General features: G+C 45.8%; 1 protein-coding gene across 8 annotated transcripts in view; it reads right to left on the reverse strand.

The window, feature by feature from the left end:
- Positions 1-22,042, reverse strand: part of ADPRHL1 (ADP-ribosylhydrolase like 1) — a 34,231-nt gene continuing 12,189 nt past the window's right edge. For 5 of the 8 annotated variants that reach the window (XM_084495391.1, XM_084495395.1, XM_084495392.1 and 2 more), the window contains 5 exons: positions 20,287-20,427; positions 15,810-15,937; positions 12,481-12,613; positions 10,680-10,833; positions 1-4,985 (listed from right to left, as the gene is read on the reverse strand). In XM_084495391.1, coding sequence (XP_084351517.1) covers positions 206-4,985; positions 10,680-10,833; positions 12,481-12,613; positions 15,810-15,937; positions 20,287-20,427 — 5,336 coding nt within the window. In that variant the 3' untranslated portion in view covers positions 1-205. Of the gene's footprint in view, positions 4,986-10,379; positions 10,834-12,480; positions 12,614-15,809; positions 15,938-20,286; positions 20,428-22,042 lie in introns of those variants that run through there. The other 3 variants (XM_084495396.1, XM_084495398.1, XM_084495397.1) reach the window with 3 other exon arrangements.

Here is a 22,042-nt window from a genome sequence, read left to right on the forward strand (position 1 = left end):
TTCACTTGCAGTGATTAATTTAATTCATGTCTTCGGGCTAATGTTAAGAAAGGAAAAAGCCCAGCTCGGATAGATGCACATCAATGTCCTTGTGATTAAAAAATGATAATGTAATGCCCTGGAGAGTAAAGAAAAAAAAAGAAAGATTGAGTGACTCAGTGGCACGATCAGTTGTAAGTTCTTACTTAAGCTGTAGCAGTATTTTTTAGCTGTGATGTTTAAATGTGTCAGTTACCCTAATGATCAGTGGCTTAAAAGATGAATCTAAGGGCCTTTCACCGTAGCTTTCCACTGTGTACTTGGAGAATGGTGCTGTTTTGGAGCAGTCCTCCAGCTCTGCTGTTCTGTCGCTTGTTACAGCAGCTGCCTGCCAGCTAGCCTCCCTTTCAGCAATGTCTTTGTCATGCTTCACCAAATTATTTGATGAGAGTGCTTGGTACTTCTTAAATCCAGGCCGTTTTCTTCTATTTTCAGTGGGACTTCCATCATATTTCGATGTATCAGGCAATGGGGATGACCGGGGGGACCTCTCTGTATTAGACAAACAGGTCTCTTTTGGGACAGTGTCTTTTGGGGCAGTGTCTTTTGGGGCAGTGTTGCTTTTACGTTTTATGCCATCACGTGGCAATGGAGTTTGAGAGCTCTTGAGGTCGTCCACAGACTCTTCTTTTCCTGAATCATCATTGTCCTTCTTCCCTTTCTTATCTGAAGACTGTAGCTGGTATTCCTCTGTTCTCAGGGCCCCACTCCTCTTTTCTGGACTACCAGCTTTATACTTCGTTTTTTCATCAGACGGTGGTGCCGATTGCTTCTTTTTGGCTGTGACGTTCTTTTCTTCAGGCTTCACCTGCAGATTTGAAGATGGGGACTGGCACATCCCAGAACCTAGATCTTTGCTTTTATCTTTTACATCATTTGCATCAGGCTTTTTAAAACTTTCAGTTGCGGTTTCTTGTTTTCCCAATCCTGGACTATTTTTCCCAGGCTTTGCTGATTTACTTGAAAGGGGTAACTGATGGTTCCCAGCACACTGGTGTTTATCATCCTCTTTTACAGCCTTTGTTTCAGGTGGCCTGATGTCCTCTGCTGATGGTGTCTTTTGCTTTCTCTTCCCTGAAGTAGTTTTTTCTTGGGATTTCATCCCTTTGTTTAAAGAGGATGACTGGGGCTCCTCAGAAGTTGGATCTTCATCTTTTTCTTTTACAGCATTAGTACCGGGCTTCTTAAAACCTGTAGCAGCTGATGTTTGTTGCTTTTGATCTGGAGCATCCTTTTCTTGAGGCTTAGCCGGTATTTCTGAAGATACCGATCGGTACTTCTTGAGATTTGGAAACTTGTTCTTCTCTTTTGCAGTATTTGCACCAGGCGTTGTAAAATCCTCAGACCTTGTTTGCTGTTTTTCTCCTCCTGGAGTTTCTTTCTCATGCTTTGCTGCTTTACTCGACCGTGGTAACCGGTACTTTCCTGGGTGCTGGTGCTCATTGTCCCCTTTTACAGCCTTTGTTTTGGGTGACGGGATGTCCTCTGCTGCTGGCGTCTTCTGCTTCCTCTCTGCTGAAGGACTTCTTTCTTGAGGCTTCTCCAGTTTGTCTGAAGAAGGTGACTGGGGCTTCTCAGAGGTATGTTTAGTCTTTTTTTCAGCTGACTTATTTTCAGGCTTTACGAAGTCAGCAGGTGCTGTTTGTTGCTGAAGGGAGGATTTCTTGTCTTGCTTCGCCAGAGGACTTGATGATGGTATTTGACTTTTAGGATCACATGAAGTATTCCTCTCCCCTTCATGACTCTTTTTGTGCTGCACTGGCTCATTTTTCAAGCCATGAAAAGTATTCTCCTCATCAGTGGTGGTGTTGTCATTGCTTGCTGTATTTCTTGGCGGTGCTGAGTAATTCTTGAAGCTCAACTTCATGTTTCTTTTCCCTGCGGTGTCATTTGCACGTTTCAGTGGTTCATTTGACGGGGACAGTTGGTGTTTCTCATTATTACAGCAGATGTTTTCATTGACTGTCATATCACGCTCATGTTTAACCATATCTCTTGCAGGTGTTGGGCACTTCAAGCCCTGCCCAGTGTTTTTCACCCCTTGAATGTCAGCATCATGTTCTGATGAAGGTAGCTGAGGTGCCTGAGGACTATGAGCACTCCTCTCATTTGACGAGTTGTTATCATGATCCATCGTATCGCTTGGTGTTGATACTTGTTCCTCCTGAAATTTATGTAAGACTCTTCTCTCTTCTCCCTCCTCTGTCTCCATGCTCTCATTGCCGTGCTTCATGGCATCATCTGAAGGCAGAGGCTTATGTTTTTTATATTTGGAGACATTATCAGTACCTTTTGCATGCTTCTTTTGGCCTGACACCAATTCAGCTGATGAAGGAAACAGGTTCTCTTCCTGCATCAAGGTATCATCTGGAGTTTGTGTTTGGTTCCTCTCCAAGAGCAACAGGGGCTTTCTTGCTAGCACAGCTTTTTTGTCATGTTTTCCTGTTTTCTTTGTCGAAAGTGAAACATAATTATCAAAGCCCTGGAGTGTAATTGTCTCTTCAGCTGTAGCGTCTTCATTTTCTGTTTCATGATTTGGGGACAGCAGTTGCTTCTTAAAATCACATTCATTTTTCTTCTCTGCTGCAGTATTGTTCTCCTGCATCGTCAGCTCATCTGAAGAGGGCAGTGGATGCTTCTCACAGCCGCGACTGCCACGCTCATCTTCCATACCACCAGCTCCTGCTCTTACCAGCTCAGTCGGTGGAGGGGCTGGGGGATTTCCAAGAGTGTGGTGGATTCTTTGTCCTGCAACCCCACTCGCTGGTCTTGTTTCAAGGTTCGCTGAGGATGACAGCCCTGTTTCAGAGTCAGGCCATGGCATCTCGTCTGCAGTGGTCTCTTCACGGTGAAGGAAATACTTGGACAGCTTGTGACAGGTCTCCAGGTCCGTCAAGGTACTCCTGCCCAGGCCTCGACTGTCTCCATCACTCGTCATTTCACTAGATGAAGGTAACTGCCCCTTCCCCAAATCCTCTTCTGCGAAGTGCACTCTGTGTTTCACAAACTCATCTGGCAAAGGGCCTCGTTTCTTTTCCCAGTCAGAAGAGGGGTGCTCTTCTGCAGCACCAGGCTCCTGCTCCCAGCTCTCCTTTGAGAAGAACATAGGTTTGGTCTGATTCACATTGGGATTTGACGTTTCAGCACCGGAATTACCAAACTCATTTTGTGGGCCAGGCATCTGAGGTGGCTGTGGCTGCCTGATTTTGGGTTCATTTTGCATTTGGCACTGGGGTGCTTCATTCTCCTGTTCCTTTTTAGCTGGGACATCAGTGTAATTTTTGCCAGAAGTAGAGTGCATTTTGTCTTCACTGTGATATTTCTCTCCTTCTTTGGCTTCCTCAGAACATCTGCCTCTGAAACCTGGTGCCTGTTTTTGAGCTACTGGTGGCCTTTTACCAGCAGCTGGTGTTAGAAGAGTCAGCTGTCGGTCCTGCGTCGCAGGCTCAGCTTCAAAAGATGCTTGAACTCTAGGAGAGAGAAACGGCAGGGTGTTTTCCAGGGCTTTCTGCTCGGGGATACATTTTTGCTCAGCAAAAAAATGATCCTTCTCTGGCTGTGTGAGCTCTGGGTCAGCTTCCTCAGAACAAGATACATACATTACTATTTCAGGAATCTCATCCGCTTTAGTGTCCTGAGGACTTGGTTCAGGGGATCCTTCAGCTTTGCTAGAGTAAGGTGAGTTAGAACCATCGCCCTTAACACGTTGGGCAGCATTGGTAGCCCCTGGTGGTGAAGATGTACCAGGCCCAGCTGAGAAGTTGTTCCTGTTGGAGTCCAGGCTATGCCCAGATGCAGGAGGAATGCAATCTGCAAGTGCTTTGTTTTTACAGATGGCACAAGAGCCATCTAGATTAGGATTCAAGTCAGCTCCTTGCTTTGTGGAATCTACTTTCGTCTCAGCACTGTCCTTTGCATCAGGCATCTCCTGGGGTGCCATCAGTACCTCCTCTTTGCCCTCCCTGTCCTGGGCTGCGTGTGCTGCTGTTTTCTTCTCGCCAGGCTTTCTCTCAGAGTCCCCCTTTTCCTTCAGCAGTGTGTTGCGATCCAGAGGCTGTTTCGCGGCGTTATTTTTCGACCAGCTCCAAGGATGGTTAATTTCGGTCGCCATGCTGAGTCTGGGCACCGGGACCGTGGAGCACACCAAATACTGGGACTCGGGGCTCTTTATGTCTGTGGCTGCCAGCGCTGCCGTGCGCAGCACTCTGACCTCGGGCTTACGAATAGCTTTTCTGCTGGGGAAGCTTTTAGTCTTCTTCTCGCTTTTGCGCAAGAGCGACGCTTTCACCTCCGCGGCCGAACAGAGGGAGCTCTGCTCAAACTGCTCCTTCAGCTTGGAGAGGACCGAACTCCTGTTGACAATTTTTGGCAAGCCACTGCTTGGCCCCTTCTTCTTCCAGCTGGGAGACTTCTCCTTGGCTTCTTTCTCTTCGGCAGCCAGAAATTTCTTCAAGATGTCCTTCACTGTGTTTCTCCCACCCTGGCCGCTCCACCTGGCCCTCTCGCTGGGCGCTGTCTCTTCACCTTCTTCTGCTGCTGTCCCATCTCCTCTTCTCTCCTTGCCTCTGTCTAGCTTGCTTCCAGCCCTGTTCGCCCACAGCCTCTCCTTGATGACCAGCCTGCCGACTTCTCTTCTTTTCTTGATGTAAGGCTCGCGATTGTTGTTTAGAAACCGGGACCGCAGGAGCTGAAATCGGGTAGGGTACTGCCCCCTGCTTGTGTCTGGAGGTGGTAGTTTAAAACTCACCTGGTTCTCTTTACCTTCCGCCCATTTGGTCCTCTTGCTGTTGAGCTGCGGGTCGCAGGCTGCCAGCTCGGTGACGTACAGCAGCAGGCTGCTGAGGACAGCAAAGGCCCCTTGCTCTGTGGCCATCCTATTGAGCTTCTTCTTCAGCACCAAAGGGTCTACCAGCATCTGATCTCCACAAGAGTTTGTGCGTTTGGTGCTGCGCAAGAGAAAACACGCATGTTCTTTTCAAGGCATCAACACTGCTGCTACCTCCTTACTTTGCTCTAGTGGCATGCTACTGTGCATAAAATGGAAAAAAATACTTTGACTTTAGAGTTTTCGAGAGAGTTGGCGTTAGTGGCCTGTTAAAAAGCATGCAAGGTGCTTTACAAGCGTCGTGAGGCACCGTGTAGCGGAGCCCGCAGGCTTTACACAGCTCCCGTGGCACTGCCGGCTGTTTCTTCTGTGCTTTGTGGTAAGTGGAAGCTTTCAGGGGAGCAACAACACTAATTGGGGTGGCCACATCTCCTCCGTGCCACTCCTCACTCTGATTTGGTGTTACCGTGTCCTAACGCAAGGGCAATATCAAAGCTATTTTCCTCTCCTGCTAGGTAAAGGTAAATACGATGAGAACACTACCGGACAAACCAACAACCGTGGCGATGTCACTTGGCTGCAAGACCCTTAAATCTGGGGCAAGAAGGCTGCTGTGTTGGACCTACCCTTGAGATGCTGAAGAATCAGGCCCTGGGACAGCTGGGGATTTCGGCAATGCTTTAATCGGTATGGATCAGTTACTAAATAAAATAGTGAACTCAGCACAAGAGCTGGAGTGTGAAGTCAATAACAATAGATGGGGCTGGAAGGAAAAAAAAATAAATCACAAGAGGTGTCAGCTTTCTAACACCACAAAAGTCTGGAAGGTTACTTCACCGTGCAGAGAAATAGCTTCACGCACAGAACGCAGCCTGCATACCAGGAGGGTATTAATTTTTATGAGCAGAAGCCGAATAAGAAATTCTTCAAATTAAACCCACGTGTAGAAAACGAAGAGAAGCTGCAGAAGGCTCATCCTTTGGGGGAGTGGCAGGCTTGGAAGGCAGGGGAAGGCCCAGCTGTGCCCCAGCAGCTGTTCCCCCCCGGCCTCGGAAAGAAGCTGGAGCTGCTCCCCCCAGGTTTATTACAGGGGCTGGTTGGAAAGCGAGGGGCTGCTCCTCGCCCGCTCGGGTGCTGGCATTTGGGTTCCACTTGGCTGCGTTTCAAGCGCACGCACATGTCGAAAATCACATCCCCCAGCAGTGGGATGAAGTTGCCATCTTGAATGGAAGAAGGTCTATTTATATATTAGCTTTGTAGCTAATTTTAGAGCCCAATAAAAGAAGAAAAAAAAAAAAAAAAAAAAAAGCGTGACAACTGGCACAGGGCTAATGTAACAAACAATACTGTGTTGGTTTTGGTTGGGAATCAGCACATTTCAACACGGCACAGGTGCTCTCTGCCATGTAACATCCACCCTTCCTGTTACTGCAGGCACCACAGCTGAGGGAGCCAGGATTGTGAAGGGAAGAAGATCAGGTCCTCTTCATTATAATTATGAAAATTATGACTTATGAGCTAAAAAGTCCAAATTCGTTAAAATATATTGCTAGTGAGCTCTGTTCAGGCTTCTCCTTTGACTCTGTGTTGGTAACATAGAAATTAGCTTGTTCTTATAGGGTGCCTTCTGAAATGTGGGATTAGTGCATTGCCCTAAGTACCACGACGTGTTGCATGGGGTGAGTGTTTGACCTGTATTCGCCAGCAAGGCACAGAAGATGAGCAAAGGGGTACGGCACCTATTTAGAGCATCTGCAGCTCTTCCGAGGTGATTTCACCTACAAATCAGCATCACGACCACGTAAATCTCAAAAGCATTCTGTGCAGGGGCTGTGGCACAAGGAAAATATGCTGAGACCACCACAAAAAATGTGGGGCAATGATGATGTTGTCTCGGTGTTTGGAGAACGGTGTGCTTTCCCCTCTGGGAAGGAGGTCAAAGACCAAGGGTTTCTCAGGTACATTAATTCAGGAGTGTGACCACCGTTTTCAATGGGCCAAGACATCGTCCCTAATATTTCTTCACCACCTTTTCCTGATTTGCATCCTACTGTTCTTGAACAGTGTGACCCATCAATGAAATATATTCACTTCTATATGAGCTGATTATCACCTACACATAATCAGTTCTAGTCCCACCTATGGCTGGGAGGAGCCAGGCAGGTATTCGATGTGAGCAGGGGGAAACCCCAAACCAGCAGCGACCTCTCTGGAGAAGTCACTTCACGTTGTTCTTAGTGCCCGTGATGCTGCTCTGATGTGCTGCCCGCTTCTGGCAGCGCTGCTGTACAGATGTGTTTTTTGGTGTCCGGAGGACAGATCTCTTGGTCCTCCACAGGAGGCGAGGCCGTCTTCAAAAGTTTCCTGCCTCCTTCTCCCTCGAATAATTAAGATGCGTAAGACAGGCAGTTTACTTATTTATTTATAGGTTCTTTGGAGACACTTATCACGCCAATGCTGCTCTGATGTGCTGCCCGCTTCTGGCAGCGCTGCTGTACAGATGTGTTTTTTGGTGTCCGGAGGACAGATCTCTTGGTCCTCCACAGGAGGCGAGGCCGTCTTCAAAAGTTTCCTGCCTCCTTCTCCCTCGAATAATTAAGATGCGTAAGACAGGCAGTTTACTTATTTATTTATAGGTTCTTTGGAGACACTTATCACGCCAGTATCTGAGTGGCAACAGCCTGATATGCTAAGGGGCTGCACTGCAACCCTATCCCAGAGCCCGTCCTGTCCCAGGAAAACCTCTGCTGCAGGCGCTGCCCTTGTGGTGGATGGAGCCAGCTCTCTCCTCCAGCCCTGCCAGCACCCAAGTGCACCAACACACCTTTTGCTTCTCACTGGGGGCTCCGGGAGCTGAAGTGGTGGTGGCATCTCACAGTGCTTGCTAAAAACATGCAACTGAGGGAGTTTCGGACACTAAGGAGTGGGCATTTTTAGTGGTTTTGATGAAATGACGGCCAACACGCCGCTCGCCTCAACAAGTGCAGAGGTAGTGTTTTGTAAATCCAGCCCTCGTGAGCCACCTTCTAAATTACACTCTCTTACTTGTCTCTGAAGCTAAACTTGGTCCTCACCAGTCTGGACATAAGATGAAGTGAGGAGGAAATGGTTATGAGTGTGCTTCATCCTTTTGTGATTCTTTTTTTTTTTTTTTAAGGAAATGTCAAAGTACTGGAGAAGATCCTACCTGACGCAGGATATGTTCCTCTCTCTTCTCTATTGCTGAATTTATTACAGGTATGCTAGAGTCACCATAAACTAGAAGGATTTTTTTTTGGGAAATCTTGGTATTCTCTTAAATCAAACGCTACTGACACAAATGGTCCTCTTTGTTTAACGTATCTCCAAAGCAAACAAGAAAGCACCTTGCAAAGCTGCGAAGAGAAAACATGCTAAAACCACAGTGTTTGAAGTAGCCCATAGGACAGAAACCTTTTTCATATGGATATTGTCATGCAGGCTTCTATTCATAACAACATGGATCACCTGCTCCTCCTTCTGCCACATAACATCCCAGTGACAATCCCAGCAATTGCTTACATGGAAAAAGGAGTAGGAAAGTACTTATGTATTTTTAGCTTTCTTTTTAAAACACGCTTCAGCAGCTGGAGAAAGATAGGAGAAACCAACACCATGTAGTCAATCACTCTCTGTGGAGATTAGAAAGTGCGGCACAGACCTCAGTTTTTGAGCTTCTGAATTAAAACATGAGGATAAACACCAGGGACCAATTCCATGCTTAATTCTTCTGTGTCATTTCACTAAGGGTTCGAGATCTGTGCCCATGTTGCTGGTATATCAGAATCTCCTTCACCCAGTGCTACTGTTTACTTTAGATGCAGATGTATGCAGCTTTTGATTGAATCATAGTCGACTGGTTTTCTTAAGACAGAAAGAGAAAGAGAAAAATAGGAAGAGGAAGAGGAAGAGGAAGAGGAGGAGGAGGAGGAGAAGAAGAAGAAGGAAGAAGGGAAGAAGAGGAGAGGAGAGGAGAGGAGAGGAGAGGAGAGGAGAGGAGAGGAGAGGAGAGGAGAGGAGAGGAGAGGAGAGGAGAGGAGAGGAGAGGAGAGGAGAGGAGAGGAGAGGAGAGGAGAGGAGAGGAGAGGAGAGGAGAGGAGAGGAGAGGAGAGGAGAGGAGAGGAGAGGAGAGGAGAGGAGAGGAGAGGAGAGGAGAAGGAGAGAGGAGAGGAGAGGAGAGGAGAGGAGAGGAGAGGAGAGGAGAGGAGAGGAAGGAGAGGAGAGGAGAGGAGAGGAGAGGAGGGAAAGGAAAGGGAAGGGAGGGAAGGGAAGGAAGGGAAGGGAAGGGAAGGGAAGGGAAGGGAGGGAAGGGAAGGGAAGGGAAGGGAAGGGAAGGGAAGGGAAGGGAAGGGAAGGGAAGGGAAGGGAAGGGAAGGGAAGGGAAGGGAAGGGAAGGGAAGGGAAGGGAAGGGAAGGGAAGGGAAGGGAAGGGAAGGGAAGGGAAGGGAAGGGAAGGGAAGGGAAGGGAAGGGAAGGGAAGGGAAGGGAAGGGAAGGGAAGGGAAGGGAAGGGAAGGGAAGGGAAGGGAAGGGAAGGGAAGGGAAGGGAAGGGAAGGGAAGGGAAGGGAAGGGAAGGGAAGGGAAGGGAAGGGAAGGGAAGGGAAGGGAAGGGAAGGGAAGGGAAGGGAAGGGAAGGGAAGGGAAGAGAGAAGAGAAGAGAAGAGAAGAGAAGAGAAGAGAAGAGAAGAGAAGAGAAGAGAAGAGAAGAGAAGAGAAGAGAAGAGAAGAGAAGAGAAGAGAAGAGAAGAAAAGAAAAGAAAAGAAAAGAAAAGAAAAGAAAAGAAAAGAAAAGAAAAGAAAAGAAAAGAAAAGAAAAGAAAAGAAAAGAAAAGAAAAGAAAAGAAAAGAAAAGAAAAGAAAAGAAAAGAAAAGAAAAGAAAAGCAGTTGTAACTGTTTTCTTTCCAGGCTTTCTGGTTCCCAGACTTGTGAAATGTATCACAGCCGTACTGTTGACCTATTACAACTGCTTGAAGACCTCAGCCAAAAATTCTGATACTGATACAGCAACATATAATCTGTTCAGTCTAAAAATAAATAATGATGCTTAGGAAATAGTGTAAGCACTAATTTATTTACAAATATTTCAGCCAGTTGTATTTTTAAAAAAGTTTGTTCTGAAGACCGAAGAACAACAGAAGTGTAAATCAGAAAGTTTGGACACGCTGATGCTTTGCTGAGCCTTGGGGGTATTTTTAGTGTTGGCTTTTCCTTTTCTGGAAGCTTGTAATGTAACAATACCTTGCACCACAGCGCTCATGCGGGGATCAGCGGTTCATTAAAGGATAATCCGTGAGATATTAGGTTTACAAGTGTCACAGACACATTAGATTTGAGAACAAGGCAGAACAGCAGTGGTGAAAGGATTGTCAAATATACAGAGAATATCCCCATAAGGGGGCACTGCCATTAGTTTTGCAGGAAAGCATTAGTTCTGGAAATTAATTTTGTACGTGTAATTACTGGTCACAGCTGTTTAGAAGGTGGTATTATAGCAAGTTAGACTGAAATCAACCAAAAGAGGTTTTATTTATTTTTTTCCATTTGAGATTATCTCATGGGTTTAAGTAGCAATCATTATACTCAGAAATCCCTACATCTGTAAAAAAAAAAAAAAAAGAAGAACACCATAAAAACCTAGTTGCTCTTGAATTATTCAGCTACCTGCACTTGCACACAGTCTACATACAGCCTTTCAGACTAACTCTCAGCTAATTCCTCCACCGTTAAAGCCAGTCAGTTATCTACAGGGTTTGATATGGTCTTTAGAGAAAGAGAAAATGGCAGAAACCGCTTTACTTTTCCTGCGTGGACAGCCGGTAAAGGTTCTCGCCCAAGTACTCTAGCCTCTCCCTTTGCTCAAGGTCCTGGTACAAGCCCTTGGGAACCTTGCTCAGGCCGTACACCAGCCCGTACAGGCAGCCCGCGATAGATCCAGTCGCTGCGCTTTCTCCTGCGGGTTCAAGCACAGATGCAAAGTTCTCTTAGGGTCGCCTTCAAGTACAAAACCACAGCCCGCACTGCGCAGGGGAGGAAGGTTGAAGCCACTGATGGAGCGTGGGAAGGACATAATGGCCATGTTGGGGCAGCCCCAGAGGTTTGCACAACCCCTGTGTCTTGTCCTGTGCCTAGGGAAGAGAGTAACACCAAGGCCAGCACACAGCAGTGCCTCTGCGGTGTGTGCTCCTGAGCTGGAGTGGCCTCTCTGTCTCCTGGCCTTCATCAAACCTTTTTACATGGGTCTGTCAAGTGCCTGATCACTTTCTGAGTGCAGGGAACTGTTAGCATTTACAGCATCCTTTCTCACTGTTTGAAAGGAGCATCTCCCTTGGTCTGTTTCCAAGCTTTCACCCGCTCTTCGTATCTGATACCCTGTAGCTCTTGTAGTGGAAGAGACAGCACAGGATTGATCACCCTGCTTACTTTTCCTGTGATGTTTCCTTACATTGAGGGCTAACGTTAGCGGAGGATAAGCAACTGGGAGATGCATGATAGATGTGCTGTGGCTCACTCTTCATCTAACACAATTTCAATCACCTTGTCAGCGTGAGGAAAGGCAAGGACATGTCTGGTCAAATGAGAGACCAAGTGGCCAGAGGCAGAGGCAGGGGCACGGCCAGCAGAGTGGACAAGATCACTGCTGACAGCACAGGCTCATTACTAATTTGGCTTGGGGAAAACCCACTGCAACCCAATAGCTCTTGCAAGCAGCTAGCCATTGCCAGGAACACAGGAACCCCTTCTACATGGCAAATACCCTGGTTTGGAGGCTGTGTCTCCCATCCTAACACCACAGCACGGCGCTGTGTGTGATTTAAAACATCTAACCCCACGGTAAGTAGCAGCGATGCTCGTTGTGGTCCTTGTATGTTCTTGCTGGCAGCCTCTGCAGTGAGGGGCCACCACCTCCCACCACCATGCTGCAGGTGTTTGCAGTGCTGGGATCATCTTCCACAGCTGCCATGGCCCAGGGTGCATGGTTGCCAGTGAGAGAGTTATCTCGTGCAAAATTATGGAAATATCTTATCGTGTGCCTCTAAGATTTATCTGGCAGGCACTCGATTGGGCACTGTATTATCTTTCTCCTCTACTTGGCTTCACTATACGCAGTTAAAAGGTGGCTTTGCCAAAGGGGCGAGTGTTTTGGTGTAGAAAGATGCCAACCCTTTACTAAGTTATACCGGACTTACTTCTCATGCACCTCTGGCACAAGCATGGGACTCAGATGAAGTAACATTTGACAAGGACCATAAATAGCTTGCACGGCAGCTGCTGCTCAGGGAATGTGATTGATGGCCCAGAGAGGGTGCGGAGTCTCCCTTCTGGGAGATCTTCAAAAGCCGCCTGGCCGTGGGCCTGGGCAGCCTGCTCTGGGTGTCCCTGCTGGAGCAGGGCTTGGAGCAGGTGATCTCCAGAGGGCCCTGACAGCCTCAGCCACGCTGTGACTCTGCGAGGGTGTAAAACCGGGAGCCACAGAAATAATCTCAAGAGCAGCAATAATGTCAAGAGCCGCCATTCACTGGCAGGTCTCCTTCCCACCTCCTGCGAGCACCCCGTGGCGGGACGGGGCAGGGGATGGGAGCCGCGGCCGCGCCCTCACCTCCGTGGAACATGGAGCGGTTGCAGAGCTCCGTCCAGTCCCCGCCGCACCCCAGCAGGGCGTCGTAGGCGATCATGGGGGCGTCGTGGCCCCGTCTCCCGCCCCGGCCCTCGGAGCTCCACCTCCGGTAGGTCTGAGGGAAAGATGGAGGCGTTAAGGTGGGACAGCAGGAAGGGGGATATGTGCCTCATAGCCCCGTCTCCGTGCCCTGGGAGTCACAAGGAAGCATTTGGTACTCTTGGGCTTTGAGCTTTTCTGCTCTGGGACTGTTTCACATGGAGAAGACCCATGGGTTCTAATTTCACACCCTAGAAGTCCCTATTCTTTCAAAAATTGGGGTTGGAAAAGACTTACTTACATTATCATTCTTTCTGCCCCTGGGAAATGTTCTCGGCTTCCCTCGTCACACGTCTGCAAAAGTTTTACTTAGCCAAGTTTTATGTGGGCATCCAAAAAGGCTTGATTCGGTAATTTCTTTAGGGACTCGACTTTCAGGCTGTGTTAACTCAGGTCACTTTCTCTGACTTTTTCTTGCCAAGCCCATTCTTTCCCCTTCCATTGAACAACCTTGCAAATTTAAGAAACACTTCTTTCCCAGGAGAAGAAAGAAGGAAAAAACTACTAAACCAAACCAAACCAAACCAAACCAAACCAAACCAAACCAAACCAAACCAAACCAAACCAAACCAAACCCAACCCAACCCAACCCAACCCAACCCAACCCAACCCAACCCAACCCAACCAAACCCAGCAAGCTTTGCAAAAGACAGCTGGGTTTCCTCTAGACAAAGTACTTCCAGAACTCACTTCTACCTGCCCAAAATCCCCAAGTGAACTCAAAACTCTGATAAATCTACCACTAAAAATAACTTCATTTAAAGGAAATTGGCAGCTTTAGTTCCTGGGGCTTAAGTTGCGTTATGGTAAGTCAGTTGCAGCTGCTTAGCTGGCCTGTGGTTTCTGCGCTGTACGTGAAGATTTGCACTTCTATCTACTCACTTCAACCTCAACCAGTACATACTTTGTTGTGGTTTATCTGCATTTACATCACACAGGGTAGAGATGGATTACCTTCAGTCTGTTGCCTTTTTTTTTTTTTTTCTTTGCAAACTAAAGAGAGTATTTATTTACTCTGTCCTCTAGCACAAGCAAAATGTAAAGCCTTATTTCTGCAGTTTTCACTCTGGTGGAGCAGCACTGACGCAGGTGCAACGCTACCAGAGGCGTGCACAACCCGTGGAAGTGCTATTCTGGGTGAGCACGCCGGCGTCTCACGTTTCGCTCCATTTAGCCCTCACGATTGCTGATGTTTCTGCACGCATCTGACGTGACCTCACTTTGCTGGGAATTCTTTAGTGGAGGAAGAGTGCTCCTTGGGATCGATCTGCACCGAGGCAGCATTTCTCAAGCTTTTCAGAAGTGCAGCCTCGCATTGTAGCTGGCAACAGCCCGGCTTCCCTCAGCAAGGGCGAGTGAAGACCACAGGGTGGATGGATATGGGTGTGACTATGCTGCCAAGCCCTAGAGGTAACGCATACATCCCCTGCAGTCAGTAATTACAGCTGCCTCTGCCTTCCTGCATGACCTGCAGCTGGCTAGCACTCCCCTTTCTACCATTTTACCTTCTCTGGTGCTGGTTTAAACAACCCCATCTTAAGGGGACACACTCCCTCTCACATTTTGTTTGTCATGCAATGTGTCCAGCGCTGGGAAAGCGAGCAGGGCGAGGGTGTGTTTGCAGAAGCAAGGCAGAACCTGAGTGCAGTGCAATTTCTGCCTATTTGCTCAGTATCTAACACATACAGAAGACGTATTGTTGAAAAATGATTTCTCCTACTATGATCTGATTGCCCACCTTGTGTTTATACATTAAAGAAGGTGCAATCTGTTTTTCTTCCCCCCACGTTTCCAGTTATCTCCAAGTTTAACCTGTATACCTCTGGTCTAGCAGGAACCTGCCCAAAACAACCTGCTGGTGAGAAGGGGTGACAGATATTTGTGGTTTATCAATTGCCTGCAGAAAGGCAATTGGACACAAAATGGTTTGGAGAGAGTGCAAAGGCAAACAGTCCTGGGAAACAGAAAGGCAGGATGGTTGCCTTCTCTGTGATTATTCTTTCCATGGCTATAAACATGCTCAATTTGTAAGCAAAATGAGAGACTTCTGCCAGGCTGTGGTCTTTGCATGGCAGTGAAGTTCAAGCAACGTTTTCCTTTCTTGTGCATCAAAATAAATAGTTTAGCAGATCAAGCTAGTTGGGTTAGGTAATACAAAGATAATTTTTGTTTCTGCAGTATGAATTAAACCAGTTTTCCCTTGAAAATGACTGTGGGGAGATTCTGTTCAGTTCAATCTCTCATAATGCTCTTCTAAGACTCCAGCAGAACTGGAAGAAACAAAAAACTAGTAACAAGTTCATGGCACAGAAGTGATAAAATAAAGCTGGAAGGAGATCTAGTCTTTATATTTAAAGCATTTTTTTTTAAATTATCCAGAGTTAATCTATCTTCCATTGGCACCTTTCTCTGCATATATGAACACCTAAAAATATACAAAGTGGCTTCTCAGAATAGAGCTGTGCTTTAATAGTCTGGAAAAGGGGATTGATTTATGGGAAAAGGTGACAAGAACCACATACTTTTTGCTTAGCTGCTAAGTGGAGAAACATGAGAGGTGCCAGCACGTATCAGAAAGCTGTAAACACCAGCGAAGAAGGGCATTATTTCCCATGAGTTAAGAAGTTTTAACCAGAAGTCATAAGTCAAAAGAAAGATCACATATGCTATAAAATAGTATCCCATGAGATGTGGTGAAACACCATCTCTTGAGACACCTAAAACTAGTTGGGACGCTGCCTGTGTTTGCAGATCACTGCTTAGGAGGGCTGTCTTCTGTTCAAAGGATCACAGTTACACCCAGCTCCTAAGAGGTTTCTGTGGGACTTGGGCCACAGCTTTGCTAGGCTCTCATGAGATCCTCCAGCTGGATGTTTGCCTTTTCCAACCTCAAATTGCCCTGGCTGATGGGAGTTTATTTACGAGTTTTGTACTTGCGCTTAGTATCACCACGTTTGACATTAGGACTTCCTCTCCCACTGCAGGAACCTTTAGCACCTCAGGACTGATTGCAGCTGTTTTTTTTTACAACACTTAACCTGCACCATGGATGGGAGTTTTTTGTTCTTCCCTGAAAATTTAGGAAAAAAGAAAACACAAAGACTTTCTCTCTGCTCTGGCACTGGATTAAGTAGTAAAATATTGGTGTGTCCCTTTGAAAATACCTCTCTCAGTTCAGAGCCTTTCTGGGCACTTTCTGAAGTTGCAGTTACCTTTTCTCTCTCCTCTGCATCATAGTTGTCCGGAAAGACAGGTTTGTTCTGGTTTTCCTCATTGATTTCTCTCTCCTCCAAGTAAAACTGCCACTTGGCTTCAAAGTAAAACCAATGTTCCTGATATTCTGAATGCAAAAGAAATTAATGATGCAGTATTTCATCTCAGCAACATTTGCAGTTCTACTTAAATAGCTTTTAAAGAAAATGAACATATTGACTCATCTGTAAAACTGGGTATTTTCCAGTAACATACATTAAACAGGCATATGTACTAAGTATGCATTTTAATATGTAGTGGGATGTCTAACTGGGAAAAGAAGATGTGAAAAAGATGAAAGTATTTTCAGAATCTTGTGCTATTTTTATGATATAGTAAAATTAGATTAGGATATATCAAGATAAGATTTGGAGAACTTACTGAGGAACACTACGAAAAAAGACAAGAGTCAACAAAAAAAAAAAAAAAAAAGAGAGAGAGAGAAAAAAAATCAAATCTATGCCATTTTAAAAATTCCTTTACTATGCCTATAGAATGTCTAAAAATGCTTACATGTCCTAAGTACAAATTACCTCCTACCTCAGTTATCAGTTTTTATTCACTTAATTTCTCTAGTATTTCTGTTCATTACTGTGATCTTTTAGTAAAGGGCTGATAGAAAGACCAAAATTTCCAGTTTTTGTATATAATAATACTTACTGAACATAGTAAAAAAGATAAATAACACACATATCTACTATTTTTGCCCATACAAATAAGCCATTTTTTTAGTAACCACAGGTCTTTCTCCTTTTTTTATGTCACTTTGAGAGGAGTATCTCTAATAATGTTTAAATTTGTGCATGCAAATAATCTTATTAAACTCATCTTGTTTTTAAACCAATGCTCAACCATTTATAAAGGCTTGAAAAGTTGCAGAAGTCACACCGAATACATACACACACCTCTGCAGAATTTATGCCTGAATGAAACCCTGTCTGGAAAGCAGATGGGGGTCAGGAATTAGAAATCAGTGAGATGGATGAGACCACTAAGTATGCCATGGCAAAGCAGTGAGTCAGTATGTACTTGTGTACATGTACTTGTGTACAGTTTAAAATATAATTAAATCTTGCTGCTTTTCCCCTGGTTCTGTCCTTTCTGGTCACTCAGTTCTGTGCTGCAAGTGACTGAGGAATGTGCATGCAACCAAACCATTTTTCTGAAGGATGAAGAAAGACTGAGAGATCTGGGGTTGCTTAGCCTGAAGAAGAGAAGGCTGCAGGGAGACCTTATTGTAGCATTTCAGTACTTTAAGGGGGCCTATAAGAAAGACGGAGAGAGATCTTTTACAAGGGCATTTAGTGATAGGACAAGGGGTAATGGTTTTACACTAAATTTAAATTCTTTACTCTGAGGGTGGTGAGGCCCTGGCACACAGGCTGCCCAGAGAAGCTGTGGCTGCCCCATCCCTGGAGGTGCTCAAGGCCAGGCTGGATGGGGCTTTAGGCAGCCTGCTCTGGTGGGAGGTGTCCCTGCCCATGGCAGGGGGGTTGAACTGGGTGATCTTTAAGGTCCTTCCAGCCCAAACTACACTGTGATTCTGTAGTGCTGCTTCTTTTCCTATAAGGCCATAAAGGTGTCTCTCTTTGCTGATTAAGATCTTTAAAGCAGTTCAGTGCCATGTAAACTCAGCCCGGCTAACTTACATGACCTTATACCTTCACAAAATTGTGCCTACCCAGCCCCACACTGGGACTAATCTCAAGCTGCATGGCCCTGATGACTGGGAAGCTAGTTCGCAGAACTCTAAAGAGGGGGCTGTTTAGAAAAACAGAGTGACAATGTGCTAACAGCCATCAGACCATGGAGAGTATTTTAAAAAGAAAAATATAAAATCATAGAATATCCTGAGTTGGAAGGGACCCACAAGGATCATGGAGCCCAACTCCTGGCTCCACACAGGACCACCCAAAAATCAGACCACGTGTCTGAGAGCTTTGTCCAAAGGCTTTGTGAACTCCGTCAGGCTCGGTGCTGTGCCCACTGCCCTGGGCAGCCTGTCTCAGTGCCCGACCCCCCTCTGGGTGCAGACCCTTTCCCTAGCCCCCAGCCTGACCCTCCCCTGTCCCAGCTCCATGCCGTCCCCTCGGGTCCTGTCGCTGTCCCCAGAGAGCAGAGCTCAGCGCCTGCCCCTCCGCTCCCCTCGTGAGGGAGCTGCAGGTCGCCATGAGGCCTCCCCTCAGCCTGCTCTGCTCGGGGCTGAGCACACCAAGGCACCTCAGCTGCTCCTCATGCGTCTTACCCTCCAGACCCTTCATAGTTCTCCTTTGGACACTCTTAAATGGTTTTATGTCCCTCTTATACTGTGGCGCCCAGTCCTGCACACAGTACTTGAGGTGAGGCCTCACCAGCACAGAGCAGAGCAGGCTAATCACCTCCTTTGACCAGCTAGCAGTGCCGTGCCTGATGCACCCATGGGTACAGGTCGCCCTTTTGGCTGCCAGGGCACACTGCAGGCTCCTGTTCAACTTGCTGTTGACCAAAGTCCCCAGATCCCTTTTGTGGAGCTGTTCTCCAGTCTCTCATCCCCTAATCAGTACATATATCCAGGGTTGCCTTGCCCAGGTGCAGAATCCAGCACTTGCTCATGGCGATTGTCCAGCCCTCTAATTTGTCAAGATCTCTCTGCAGTGCCCTCCTACTCCTGAGGGATTGCTCCCAGTTTCATGTCATCCTCATACCTTCAAGTCCTGCATCAAAGTCATTTATGAAAACATTAAAGAGAACTGGCCCTAAAGTGGAGCCTTGTGGAAGGAACCCCATAGTGACTGGGTTCTTCACTATCCAGTGAAGAAACACTGTATTGGTTGAAGGAAACTACCAAAAAGCACCCCATCAGCTAGTTCCAAAACTGCTTTTAAAATTGAAGATGACCCAACAGGTTGCTTTGTATTTTAAAATGGGTGTTTTTCACTTTCCTCTTTTCAACATGACCAGAAAACAAGTGACTGTTCTCTGTATAGCACCTCGATAAGCAGGGGTGCGTGACTGTTGCAATGCACAGGCTCAGTAGCAAAGGGGAAAAGCATATGCAGGAGATGTTGGTTGTGTGGACAACCTGCGACATGGTATGAAACCCTAGATCCAGCCCTTCTGAGGCCCCATCCCTCACATCCAGCCTGAGACTACAGTCACATTGAGATCCATGGGATATCTGGCAAGTAAATGCAGCTGAATAGCAGGGAGGGGTGCTGAATCAAGCCCTCTGTGACTGAACATGGTGTTTGTTATCCAAGGGAGATAAAGAAGCCAAGAAAGAGTTTCCTAATCAGGAGGACTCTGTTTGGCAGGACTTCTTTGCAGTGCATCTCACCAGCCAAGGAGCTTAACTTTAATGCAGAAGACTTCTCTTGCTACCAAAATAGGACTAAGCTCAACAATACGGGCATTACCCGGACAGCGTGCCTCAGGAGTCCAGCACACATACCTCCATGCAGAGGGGTCCTGCTCTGGTGGAGTGACAGGGACCTGCTGTAAAGTCGTTCAAAGAGGAGCTCACTCACACTAATCCTGCACCTGCTCCTCATAGGTCTCATCTAAAAAAAAATCTTAGTGTGCAATGAGACGTGGTTGAAAATGCATTTTCTTTCAGGAAGGTTCCCTGCTTCTTTCAGGTTTTAAAGAGGCAGCTTTCCTTCCCAGGTAAATATTCATTTCTGGGTGCTTTTCACTATAGATTTCCACAGAATTCAGTTTGCTCAACAGATATCCCTTGAGATTAACAGGAAAACTTTCCTCAATATTGTAATGTAACTATACTCATCTGTCCACAGCAGGTCTCACTGTTACAAATGCATCACTCCCAGGCAAGAGGGAACTAAAACACCTCTGTCCTGAAGATTGCACCCATTAGTGAAGTAGCAATATCAAGTTGAACAGTTGCGGTCCACTCAGTTGCTTTAAAAAAGGATACAACAGGTTGTATCTTAAATATTTGTTCAGAATATCAACAAATCAAATCTGCATCTGTGGTCAAAGGCTGACTCTTTGTCAAGAGGCATCTACAGGTGAACTTTTCCTGGCAAAATGAGGAAAGTAGTGGATTTTTTAATGGAAGATATTGGGCCATGCTAATTGATGGAAGGAATGAATAATTCATATCTCAGCAGTCAGTTTGCTTAATAACCTACTAACAGTTCTTCCTTCCCCACCACCCCGTAGCAATCTTTGAAGATTTCTTAAAGATCAAGCTGTGCAGTATGGAATTATAATTTGTATTTTTTGCCACCAATATTTCTGACACTTAACAGATAGTACGAGAAGAAGACACCACCTGCAAAGAGCTTACAGTCTAACAAGACAATGAGGAGGACAGCCTGTGGAGTCATGAGCTGGGGGAAAATGGCAAAAATGGGGAGAGTTAGCAGTGATGTTTCTTTAGCCTTTTCTAGCTGAACATGCTTTTAAGAAAATAACTCTTGGTTCAGACATTACCTGCCATGTGGCGAATGGTCTTCTTGCAATATTCCTCGGCCATTGGCACGACTTTCATCATCTCTCTTCCCCACTGCACCAGGGGCTTCCCTTGTATTGCATAAGCCACAAAGAGAGCTGTACATAGGGACCCTAGAAAGCCTGGAATTAATATATAAATACGATTACCACCTTGTGAACTGTGCTTGTGACATTCTTGTCATGTCCCTAGTAAAATCATTAGTAGGATGCCTCATGACTGTTGGGTAGATTAACAAACACACATATCCTACCCCTGTCTGCTTACCAGCTGGCTCTTGGCACGTTAAGATTCTTGGCTAATACATGGTGTCCAGTGGTTTACAACTTATTTTGTATAGAAGGGTGCTTCTGTTCTCACTGATGTAACATGACAGAAACTGAGGTAGGGGTCAAAAATAAACATAATCCACTAATGTGATACTGAAAGACTTCTAATTGAGGTCACATGGAATAACTGAGTAGCACAAAATGATTCAGTTGCAAGTTATATCACCTTGCTTATGGTGGATTCATCCAGCTCAGTGGCTGTGGTTGTTGGATATAACACTATTTCTGGTGCATTTTCCTCTAGGGGGACAAATCTGTTCCATCTAGTTGGATCCATTTTCTTTGGTCTGTACTTGTCTTAAAGAAGCAGTTGTGTAAGATGTTGTCTGCATACCTAGCTAGGTCTTCCTCTTTGGATACAAATATATTTGAAATGAACACTCAACTCTTTGATCATGTCAGAAACAGAGAAGCGTGTTTCTCATGCTTGTTGTTATCCTGGCATTTTGTCAAATGCAACAAAATCAACCCAGAGCAACATGCAAAAGAAAGCTAAGAAAAGAACTCGATCATTGAAATAAGCCCCAGGTGAGCAGAATATTGTCATGTGTGCTTCTCTGGATGCTTCTCTGGATGCCACTTGCCTCTTTTCCAAGCAGAAAACTCTTTCTAGACTTAATTTTTCCTCTTATGGAAGACATTTAATGACTTTGATACTCTTGATGCCATTTCCTGGCCCTAGTAAGTTCTTCATGAGGTGGGATACCCAGAAATACAAGCAGGCTTGCTGCTGCTAACACACCATGGATTTTGTATATTGGTTCAACAGTATTTTCTGCTTTGCTCTAAATACTTTTCCTCTAATTTTGTGCCATCCTGTTGGATGTTCTGACTACATCAGGGCACTGAGCATGTTGAACGTGTCACCCTTCATTATGGTTTTATTTAATGCTATCTAAAGCAAACAGAATGAATACATGCTTACATAGCATAAAACTATCAGGATGACAGACTTGAATATTCAGAACAACATTAAATGTAATTACTTTTGTTTTGTTTGGATAATAAATCATATTGTGTCCTAAAATGTGTGGAGTTAGAATTTTTTGGCTTTCTACCTTTGCCTGCGGTGATTGGATGTGACAAGACCTGTCAACAGAAAAATATTATTATCCCCTGAACCATAAACTCGCATGATAACGGTGAGTCATGTGGTTGTACATGAATCCTAAAATTTGATCAGAGCATGCGACATGAATATGCTTTGGATGAGACAGGTTGTGTATAGTTATTGGGATTTTAGGAAGGAATACTCCTATGCTGTGGTTTCTGTTTGTATAACATACAATCACATACATAAGCTTGTATGTAGGACTTGGAGTTGGACTCAAGGAGTTGGACTTGATGATCCTTATGAGTCCCTTCCAGCTCGGGATATTCTACATGTATGATTCTATGATTCTATGAC

The sequence above is a fragment of the Aythya ferina genome (assembly GCF_964211825.1).
Source record: "Aythya ferina genome assembly, chromosome: 1".
Classification (NCBI taxonomy): domain Eukaryota; kingdom Metazoa; phylum Chordata; class Aves; order Anseriformes; family Anatidae; genus Aythya; species Aythya ferina.